Here is an 11,835-nt window from a genome sequence, read left to right on the forward strand (position 1 = left end):
CATATCGATATATACGTGACTAGCCTTTATTTTCAATATTTCGAGCCCAAAATGGGTCTCACATCAGTAGGTATTATAGGTATGACACCCGCGACCTGAACCGTCGTTGGCCAGCCTAGCCTACATGTATCAACACCAGGATCATGTTCGAAATCCCAAGTTAACAATAATATTATATTCATTCCAAAGACACCATTAGTTGATATGAATTAAGAATAGATACGTTGCAACCGAACCGTAGATATATTAGTACCTTCCAACGGAAACCCAGGTCCAACTAAAGATGAGAAATATCAACAAAGTCTAAGATGTCTTCCACAATAAAATGTTCGCTTTTAACCGTACAAACAAACGCGGCTACAGCTGCCACGATCCTACCCATGAGCATCTCATTGTCTTTCGACCTGTTTACACCATAGCCATCTAAGAATGAGGGCCATTTGTTACCCCGTTGTCCTTTTCTAAGCTCAGGGTTTCAATGTGTCAGTAGTTTTACTGCTACTATTGCTTATGAGCCGTATAGCACTTTGGAGAGGATATTTAAAATTAATTGTGAATCAGCAAGACATAGTCCTAAGCTCGGCTACAAGATATCTCCCATATATCATTCACAGTTTCAATATGGATCATACATACGCTATTGTTTATCTATAGCGACGATTTAGTTTGCAATATTCTTCATTGGCACATTTCAGATATTCTATCTGTCCGATATAAAACATAATAGAATAAAATCTATTACCAAATAACCTTTTAGTGGTATAGCGGTTTGTTCGACAGCACATAATATACAAAGCAGTTGATCAATCTACACCGCCGTGCATGCATTAATACATGAGTGTCCCGGCTCCCTTAGGCCAAGCTGGCCAGATATCTGGACAAACTCATATAGGACCGATTCGTATGATACATCACAGGCATATAGATAACCACCGACTATGAACTAGGCTTCATCTTAAAATGTACCTCGGGAAACAAACTCGTGTCCCTTCATTTTCCTATCACTAAGCTTCAGGTTAGTGTCAAGTAGAGGTAAGATGATCACGGTTCGCATAATATGTTGCGAACTATTGCCAAATTCTTAGGGCTTGTCTCTCATATAGCTTTTATTCACCGGGATCATAGACTCATATTTATGGCCTTGAATTATTTCTATAAATCATGGATACATGGAGTTCAGTTGGTTATCTTTAGGTTAGTATCTTAAGAAACCATGGATATGAATACATTTAATGTCGAGGCTTTATACTAGGCACCTAACCTATAACGATGGTTAAATATCGAACCAGTAAAACTCCCTATTCTTAAGCCTAACTAGGTCTCCTTCCATCGTTTTGGTCCTTTTGCGTTTCTCATATATGCTGTAATGAGAATTGTAGACGTCCGATTTTATGCAAATAATTCACAATCGGCCTTCGTAGCTGCATATCATTGCATTAGGTACCTAAAGTAGTTCATGCTCTCCGCTATAGCCTACACATTAAGCAGGATAAGTCTTCCGCGGACTCAAGGAAAAAGGAAGACCTATCTCCTTAAAGCCTATCCGGCTCAGACTATCTTCGACTGATTGTCCGGTACCCTCATATTGCTTACAATAGTACGTTAAGTTCTGTTATTCTAACCACACCCTCGTCCTCACCCTCACCCTCACCCAGCAATGGATGCCCCCTAACCATACATCTCAACAAAAACATCCGTAATGCCTTATGCTAAGATGTTGATGTCGCTAGCATCTTGGACTTGTATCGACTACTTAGTCGAGATCACTGTTCGCACAGTAGAGTCGTCATACGAACGTCTTCTTAGCATCATGAACTTCGAACGAAGTCGTACATCTCCGGGCCTGATTTCCCGCCTCGGCTTGCGTATTCGAACGCCCACCGAAGTCTATATCTGCATGTCTTTCTCGCTTAGATATCCTAACACTCATTAGCGACTGTTCGTTCCTGCACTATGAACCCCTATTCCGCGGCGAGACTATGTGAGCAACCTCGTGTAGCGGTTTATAGAGATGACACCTTGGCGCCGTTCCTAGAGGACCGGATGCCGTACGTCGAACCGTCAGGACCGATAGGGTATCTGTAGCCGTAGCCACCCGCAGGCAGGCGCTTATGAAATAGGAGTAGGTATGGTTGCTAAGTTAAGTCGGGTTGAAGCTTCAAGGTTATGGAGAAAACCGCGACAGCGTCATCGAAGCTTTTTACCGGACCGGTGTTCCAGCTGTAGCACGGCATCCGTGTAATTAAAGCCAAGGAATCAAAGCAACTCGACTTACTGTACCGAAGAAAAGCTTTTCTGGCTGCGGCGGCCAGACTCGGCCAAGATGTAAAGGGTCTCGATCCTAACACGGGATTGGCGTTCTGCTAGCGCCACACTTCGGTACGAACCGAAATGCTATATGGTTTGCATAGGCTGCACACGCCGTGCAACTTAGAATACCGGCTGCCGAGATGAAATAGGCCCCCTTTGAAGTTGCCACAACATCTGTCTTCAGAATCGAGTCCCTTCGCCGGTTTCAACATCCCACTGTAGCGACACATAGTGTCGTCAAGGCAGCCCACTGGAGCGTATGTTTCTCCTTAGATCCGGGACGGCTGCTCTGTAATCCCCAAGCGAGACGTGCTGGCCCCTGATTGACGAGTAGTAGTAATACATGGATGTACGGCAGGCAGTATAGTATCGTGGAGGTTACACGGCAGAGGGTGACCAAAAGTTATATATGTAGACGAACATCCGGTGGCAACAGTGATAAGTGCGCCCGGAATACAGGGTGAGGAGAAGGGGTACAAATACCACCACATCGACAGGCTTCCCCTCAGGCAAACTGGAAAGTCCGAATCAGCCGTTGCGGAGATAGATCTGTGGTAGGCTCCCGTCTCGGGGCCGACATGTGGAATAGATTGCGGCTCGTCTTGAGCAAGATATTTATTTATCTGGGGATTAACTGCATGATTACATGCACCCCGTAACGCCCGTAGCCGCACACTAGTTTACGACCGCACAAATCGGCAAAACCGTGTCGTCCGGCGCCGACGATGCTGCAGAGATGGGGTGGGATGGGAGAAGTAAGGAGGCGAAGTAGGGGGATAAGATCAGATAATACCCATACGGCCTTTGCATTGACCGAATGCATGCCGACGGATTAGGTCGTTTTCAGCTGGCTTCTGACGTTGCGAAGTCGAATGGAGTTGCTTCATTCAACACTCCAATTTAGAACAAGTTCACCCTCATCTATACAAAGCGGAGAACGAAGAGCCTCCACCCCTTTGATCTCCAAGTCCCGGCACCGGTACGTCTATCCGGAGGACAGGAATGGCAGCTGAACTGGGGAGCCATGATTAAATGGTTCACGCCGATCCAGATTCCCAAGCAATGCAGCCAAGGCCAGGCTAAGCTAAAGGAACCTGAGATATGATATCATGTACCTGTTCCGAACCAATTTTACCTGCATCGTCTCTTGATTACCGGGGGATATTATCTCTTAGCATCAAAGGTCTGGCTTGATGACGAGGCTACGCATTACGAATCTTGATGCCATAAAGTCTTAAAAGATTCCTTGATCTAGAATTGGATCTTGCTCTAGCCCTTCGCCCGCCGGCTGGGGACGTTATTAGAATAGACTTGGCGTTGATAAGGGCTGAATCTAGGTAGCATGGTAGTGAAGTGGATCGATCTATGGATAGATATCTTGGCGACAGCATAAGTACCTACTGAGACTACCTAGTCCAAGTATACCTCAGAATGGCAGGAGTTTTATTTCCTCCTGGGATTGGCGGATAAGAAAGAAAATGGCGACATGTTCATCAACGGCGTCCAGCTCCGGAGAATTACATTTAGCTCCGGCTACTGTGGACGGTAATGTAAGGGGGGCTCCCTTACTTAGTGTAGGAGGTAATCCAATATAACAAGTAGCCACCAGAATACTTTGTCTTGTCTAACCTTTCGTAAGGATGACGGCAACATTCACGATGACTATGATGACAAGTACCAGAATACTATGTGGTTTGGGCCAAAGGAGGTCCGCGCAAGTTTCTCTATTCCGATAGGCTCTTTATGGCCCCGGAGGAATGGTATGTACCGCCTCGACTGGAGCAATCTCGCTTCTTTCGTTCCGAGCAAGATCCTTCATAGGCTATACACCGTACCTGAGAACACGGCCATGTTGTTCATGGTAGAAACCTCCTGCTTGCGCGGCCATTTCTCTCGGCATCGCTTGGACTTGTTACTGCTCTCTTCTTTCTAAACATTACTTGATTCTGCTCCCGAAGGTATATCGTTTATGCATACCAACCGCATAAAGCGGTTGGCAGCAAGATCTCCTCTCAGATACGTAGTCAATTAAATAATTAATATCTCGACGGTGCCGAACCACTGATAGGTTGCATAATTCCCCCACAGCTTTTCGATGGACTAGTCGAGATCTTCGACCCCCAATTCGACCCCCATATACTTGCGTAGCATCGAGATTCGAGATAGGGTGGATTTACACCACTACGACGGCATCCCTGGGGCACGGATCGCTAATAAATTGTCACATAAGACGACGCTGTTAGGTACACGTTCATGGTGGGTAGGCGATCCCCGAGCTCGAAATAGTAGCGATATCCCGGGGAAATCGCCAGGTCTTCCTTAATCGAGGAGGATCTGCGAGGGTAACTGGCTAGTCCAGATCCTTGCGATCTCGTCACCTCGCCAATCTATCTCACACATAAAAGCCACGACGGCGCGCCGTCTACCGTTGCTTCATTGTGAATGAAGTTCCGACCGGGCTGGGAGTCTAGTACATAGGCGGAGTCCCAGTATCTTCGCTACTCCTGCATACGCCACAATGCGGAGAACCAATAGGATGGGATCCTGTTGCTACCAGCAATAACGGAGCGTGGGCTGTCTAATCTGTAAAGGTTGACTATCAAACTTTGAAAGTCCTGGCGATCCGGGGCGTTCACCCGAAAATGCCGGTTTAGGGGCCATAATGAGATATGATATCTCGTTCGAACTTGTTGGATGGCAGCAAAGTCGAGCTGCTCATTTGCCGTAGCTATTATGAAACTCGTGTCTCTCGAACACGGATCTCTGTACCGCTTCAGAAGCGTACCTTGAACTAAGGAGCGAGCTTCATAAAGAGGAATCTTGAACTAAACGTTACACGCCCTAGACGAAGGCGTCTACGTCCCTCATATGCGCGCTTAGTATATGTAAATCCCCGTCCAACCACAGTTACAGTAGGTGGTATCGATCTTCGAGAAGTCGGCTCTTTGCACACCGAGACACTCCACCCCCTTACACTTCCCTTCCCCTTAGCGCGATGGTGTCAGCCCAGCTGCCCAGTAGCCCCTGGATAATCATCGGCATCTCTCCCCGTAATGTACATACTACCTACATACATACAGACGAACTTGAGAAAAGGTTTCTGTGGGGATTTGGGGTACATGAAAGCAGGGATTCAACCCCGTGGAGTGGACCGGCTGAGCAACCCCCACGTCTGGACGTACGATATATAATACATACGGAGTCTAGGACCTGCTGTTTAAGAACTTAGAGTCATTAATACCGACAGGTGAGAGACACAAGTCTAAGACTCTTGCGTGGAACACAACACATGATCTTGTAACTCTGGGACCTAGGTATTTCCCTCTTGAATCTCGACGACCCTGTAGCATTACATACGTTAGGTACCTATGAGGCATGTATGTATGTATGTAATATACATACATATCTCCTTTTATTTCCGACATGGTAGCCCTCTCTGTTGGTTGAGAATCAGCCGAAGTTACAATTTTCAACACGTAGGTTCGTATCACAGGCATAAAAAAAGATCTGGCAGCTTACCACGTCTGCGGGCTCTTGAGCATGGTAGTGTTTGGGTAGGCGATTAGCAACGTGTGGCAAATGACTCTTCTCATCCAGTCATCCACTTTGGCCCCCCCTTTATTAACGATAGGTGTTAAATAAAGGGCGTTTCTCAAATCGCGATTCCGACCCTACGTATTAGTTGCTATTTTGGTTGGATCAGCTAATGCAAGGATCTACTCCACCCCACGCGTCTCATTCATATCAAGCACGTATAGTTATGCTATTGGGCTTACAGTTTCATTATCGAGGGCACCGTAACACATGGCTAGACTGGTTTGCCTAACATCCAATGGAACGTATGAACAACTCTACACTAGAGGTTTCTCACGTCCATCACACGCCGAAACTGAACTTGAAAGGGTCGCGCCGCTGGGGTTACCTTGTCCAATAAATATATCGCCATATCAGGATGCTAATGGTCAACTTCTAAGCAAACAGCCCATAAGGACAGCCCATAAGGCGCGAATAAAGGCCAGCTTGGGTTTCAAAGTAATAATAACTCGATATGTACGTACGTACTGCTAAGGCGGAGATAGTGTATGAGCAAGGGTTCTCCTGTCCGCACCCCACACAGTCCCCCTCCACACAGGACGAAATAGACAGGACAGTATCGTGGAGAGTTGTCACACTCGAAAGTGACGCTTAGGGTCCTTGGTCTTAGCCCCCAAAGGCCGAATTAGGCAGTGCACATCATCCATCTCAGTATCTCAGTAATCTCTCGGTGGTTTATTATTCAATCACCAGACCGGGTTGCGCAAGAGCACGACTTACACCATTTTATTCGTTCAGCCTTTTCCCTATCGCCCTCTTAACCATACCACATCGTCATATCGTCATATTCGTAGAAGTTGCGGTGTAGGAGAGGCATCGAGCACAAGGCTCGCGATACCGTTGCAATTGTAACCCTTGGAATGAATGACTATTCGTCGACTTTCTGTCCCTCTTTTTCCCTTTCTCTTTCTTGGACCCCTCGAAGCCGTTGACGGACAATGCGCCCGGTCGATCATATTCGATCCGATTCGCGCTTCGCGCTTTTCACATGTTGCTGCATTACCCCGTTGATTTTCCGATTCTCCCTAGAGATGGGGGGGTTTTTTTTGTTCCTCTTCACCCTTCTCGGCGCCGACCGGCGTTCACGGCCTCAGTCGGCAGGCGAATTCACTCTTACCATCATCAGGCAACACAATTGTATGTAAATCAGCTGATCGGCTTCCGCCTAGTGTACTGTAGAAACCTGCTCACAGACTGCTCGAGGATAGGCGCCAGTCTTGTGTAATATCAGGCCTGCAGCCGGGTTGCATCCCTTCGCACGTATCGAAATCCGACTCCTGTAATCGCCCGTCCCTGCATGAGATGTCCTCGTTAGGGCCAAGGTAAGATCTCACTTAATATCCTTAATATACCTACCTAAGGTAAGTTAGGTAGGTAGATAGGTAGGTAGGTATACATTAGGAAGGCAAACACGAGACGAAATAGAAAAATGGCCCTTGTAACGAGGTTGGTCACCTAAGGCTAGCGATAACGTAACCCGGGGCGCGCGGGGGCCAGTCATTTACACCAGCTGTATTACCCCTTTAAACATCCGGGATAGAACCTACGTTCTATTGGGCTTCGGAAACCTCTCGTAGGCGAACTATGGTCGAAAATACGTACGTAGTTACGTACAAGGTAGATACACGTAGTTGTGCATTATCAGAAGGGATGAACAGTTGTAAGTTTATCCAAATTTAGGTATTGTACCTAGGTTAAGTCTTAAAGTTTCAGTCTCTAATGATAAACCGGGACCCCGCAAGACTTAAGGTTATCGTACGCGTAATGAAAAAGAAAAGTCTGGGGTTGTGAAGTTATGGTTAATCCATTTATGACATATCTCTGAGCTCACTTATCCCTCACCTTACACCTTTTTTTCACATGCGGATAATAATACTCGGGAATTCCAGGAACCGGAGACATGGCCCAACAAAATACTTAACCTATATTTTATGCATAATAAGAACATGTACAATACAATGAATGTTCCTCACGTCATAATTTTACCCTATCAGGAACCCTAAACTTACATACATTCAGCCGTATGTATGTACCAGCTGTCTATTAGTTCAGCGCCTGAGGTTATGCGCGCAGTATGTAAGACGAGACGACCTACTCTTAACTTAGCCTACAATGGAAAGTATCACGTCAGCGGAATCAAGTAGAAGCGTATTTTCGAATTCAGGTCGCCTTGTTTAGGATTCGAGGCTGAGCAATTACACGTAGACGCCCCCCAATAGGCTGACTGCCCCCCCTATTTCCCACTCTCACGATATACAGTACATACTAGTAGTAAGAAACCGGTAAATAGGAAGGTATACAAAGGTAGGAAGAGGCTACGCTACGCTAAACTCTTCTGCTTACCCTACGAAGAATAATAGCGGCCCGCGGCCGTCGTTGTCATTGGAGCTTGCGCATCTACCGTTGGCAGGTTGCATAGGAGAGAGATGATGCCTCCTCCCACCGCTTCTTCAGCGCAACCCCAGGATTGGACCACAGCTTTTCGGGGACGTCCGGTAATAATTTTTTTTTCTTTCCCCTTCTATGTATTGTACATAATGTACCAACTTGCTCGCAGGGCTGACGGTGACGCACTGCCGCTGTGCCTCCTGCTTGTCATTCCCGGCGTCCCACTTGGCAGCTAAAATCTTCTCTAGCCTCTGCAACTATGCATACTATATCTGGTTGTTACGAGAGAGAAAAAATGTAAAAGGTCTACCAAGATTATTTTTGTGGGGGGGACGCCTCTTCTCCCCCATCCCATCCTTATACGCTAAACACATTAACTATTGTAATAGCTTCCTTTTTGCGTATATTTATTCGGCGGTGAGCATGGATATATTAATAATAACGTAAGTAACTTAAACAAGAGATGAAAATTTTCTTTAAATTTCTTTTCACCCTCTATCTAGTGTGTCAGTCATTATATGCGGGCGCCCTTTTCATATCGAAAATATTACTACTACGTGTACATCTGAGGAATTTGTACATATAATGCTTGTCCGCCTTGCCGTCTCGCTGTAATAAGCCGTACCTTTAGAGGCGATCTGGAGAAAGAGCCTTGGCAAAAATTCTAGTAGCCCGCCCCGAGCCGAGACTCCCCCTAGGTTATCACTCTCTCCCTTAATTTCCCCATGTCTTTAAGCCTGGTCCCCTTATTTGCTTCCGGTATGCGGGGTGTTCCAATGAGTGACTACAGGGGGGCTCTGCTGCGCGTAGTAATCTGAGATACGGGCGACGGTAGGCTTATTAGTCACTTGTGTAGGTAGGTATCCCTCGATAATTATAGGTGACTCCTACTTGTGTAACAAAAACATAGAAAATAACTTGCTTGGGTTGTATCAGTGGAGGTGAGACTTTGAAATCCTGGTCACTCTTTTTCAGAATCTTTTAGAGCTTGTACATAACGGGCAATGCATGTCGATACCCGCTCTCATATATCTCCTGGACCTGGGCTTGGGACACACGGGATTTGCTACTACGGGGTAATTTTTGAACCCGAAAACTTGGGGATTTGTCACAATCATCAAGCATATCGCAGGTTTACGAAGTCAACAAAGTGGTGTGAGAACAATGTTTCTTGGGTGTTCAAAGGTCTTGACCAAATCTTATTGTCTGTGCTTTATGTCATTTACCATTATCAACTACCAATATTGTAACATGCTGCCTGTCTTTTTGTGACCAAGTAACCGCCAAGCCTGTACCAAGATATTGGCCCGAAATTGAGTTGAAACGCGCACACCAGCAAATAGCTCTTTTGAACCCCTTGAACGCGCGTAGTTGAGAAGAGAGGAAGTAGATCGCCCGAGGTTTTTGATTGCCGATCCAGCTAAGCGCCGCAATGCTCCAAACACGCAACTCGCTGTGTTCGCCTAACCCATCGTCTATGAGGAACGAAAATCAACCCCGATATGCCAACGCTGTGAAACTGAGAGGAAATATGAGAAAACAAAAAGAGACGTGGTTAATCTTTGTAGTTCCTCTTCCGACGATTCTGATCGATGAACGGAAACCTAGGAGTGGGGAAGCTTCATTCCAAAACCAACTGATGACACGAGATCTAACCGCCGATGAGGGTCTCAATTCTATAAGTTCGTGAATCCGCCTGAAAACACGGGAAGCCCAAATGTAAATCCGCCGTCCGTCCATTGTGAAACTGCTTGAATTACTACCGTGAAGGTAGTGTAATTAAACAAGCCGAATAGTAACCGCTATTCTCCAAATAAAAAACATGTCGCCACTGGAACGCCACCTCTTGTCTATGTTAACCTCTATAATTAAGTCGTGATTCATGCCGCAATGATAGTAACAGTGTTTTGAATTGACAGGCCTACATCCGATCTATCAGGTCGCCACCTGCCAAACTACCGCTTGCTGAACTTCGGCCGCTAGTATTATATCCATCGTTGGATAGGAGATCGTGAACTGCGACTTTTGGTACCTGAGGAACAGGAAGCTTTCTACTGCTATCGGGCCGGCTGATGATATCCGTTAGGGACAAGCCGCTGGGCCGAGGACCTATGCTAGTCGGTTGCGAGGTAGGTGGGTAAGTGGATCCTTCGAGGTGAGGTTCCATCGGTGCTAGCGCCGGCGTATGCCCCAAGGTCAAATTACGTAGCGTTGGTAGCTCAATACCAGCGTACGGCCGAAGGCGCGGCGAATGAGCCGGGGTTGCTAGTGGCGTGTGGTCCGGGGTAGGGGAGAGAGAATCATGGGAGAAAGTTGGCGATGATGGTGCGGTAGAGTTCGGCGAGTTTGGTCTCGACCGCTTAGCATGCCGAAGAGCGTGGTAATGGTCGTCGTGGTCATCGTGCGACTGAGACCTCGACATATGGTAGGCAGAGAGCGAAGGCAGATGGCCACGCGAACTGTGGAGACTATTAGAGTAATAGGGGTGAGATCTTGCCGAGTGGTGATGAACACTCATATGTTCGCGCTCGATCTGGTTTGTGGCATTAGCTAATATGCCGATGTCCATGCTATGGCCATGATGCAGGCCGTTGCCACTCATATGTCGGTTGTAGTGATGAAGAGGCCCCGGATGCGGAATGGTGTATGTGGAGTAAGAGTGAGGCGGCGAGACGTTTGGGGAAACAAGCGTAGAGTTAGGAGCCGATTTGATAGATCTTGGGTTGGAGGGGGGAGGCATCATGGAGTCTGGCGTTAATGCGTGACCTAATCCATGATGCGCAGCTTGTCCCGACTTGTTTCCTCTTCTCGAGTTAGGATTGTTATGTATCCTCGAGTGACGGGTGAGTTCGTCCGAGCGGGAGAACTTCTTGCTGCATCCAGGGTATTGGCATGCATGCGGCTTCTCACCAGTATGTGTCCTGATATGTCTGGTTTGGTGTTCCAGTCGGTGGAAAGCCTTATCACATAAAGGACACTTATACGGTCGTGGCAATTCGTTTGTGTTTTCGGCGGGTTGACCACCGGGCAGAGGGCCGTTCGGTCGTATAACAGTAACGGTAGCCATATCAACGTCTCCGTCCGGATTCACTTTATGTCCAGTCGAGTTACTGTCGTTGGTTGTGGTGGTAGACTCAGGATTCAGCAGGTTGGAAAAATCCACCGCTGACTGTGAGCGTTGCATGTGATCGCCAGCCAAGTGGGCACTGCCTCTTCCTTGCTATAATTGTTTTTCAAGGAAGTGCAGCGTATACTCTGGCAAGCTGGATGTCGTAATAGCCAGCTTGACACAAATTCAAGTCTTCTCTTCTTTTTTTTTTTCTTTTTTTCCTATTCTTTCCTTGATGCCTCCTTTGAAAATTATTAAGTCGTCAGTCTTTGTCTTTGTTAGTGGCAGTGATGCAGGTTAAGGTTAAGGTTCAGGCTGTTGTTTTTGTTGTAGTTTGTTGTGTTGTGGTATTTCGAGGACGTACAACAGCAAAGTTCATAACAACCTTTTTTTTAAGTCGAAGTAAGCCGGGTGTAGGTTGCGGGTGTGGTACT

General features: G+C 46.8%; 1 protein-coding gene across 1 annotated transcript; it reads right to left on the minus strand.

Moving 5' to 3' along the window:
• Positions 1-10,097: 10,097 nt before the first annotated feature.
• Positions 10,098-11,583, minus strand: F5Y00DRAFT_79286 (uncharacterized protein). The gene has a single exon (XM_048014153.1). The coding sequence runs from the start codon at positions 11,474-11,476 to the stop codon at positions 10,214-10,216; it is 1,263 nt and encodes a 420-aa protein (XP_047864909.1). The 5' UTR covers positions 11,477-11,583; the 3' UTR covers positions 10,098-10,213.
• Between the last annotated feature and the right edge of the window lie 252 nt (positions 11,584-11,835).

This window comes from Daldinia vernicosa, assembly GCF_022497035.1.
Source record: "Daldinia vernicosa strain CBS 139.73 unplaced genomic scaffold F5Y00scaffold_23, whole genome shotgun sequence".
In the NCBI taxonomy this organism is placed as follows: domain Eukaryota; kingdom Fungi; phylum Ascomycota; class Sordariomycetes; order Xylariales; family Hypoxylaceae; genus Daldinia; species Daldinia vernicosa.

Excerpts from the sequence above, each read along its gene's own strand:
- F5Y00DRAFT_79286 (XM_048014153.1), bottom strand. The coding sequence starts at position 11,476 with ATGCAACGCTCACAGTCAGCGGTGGATTTTTCCAACCTGCTGAATCCT.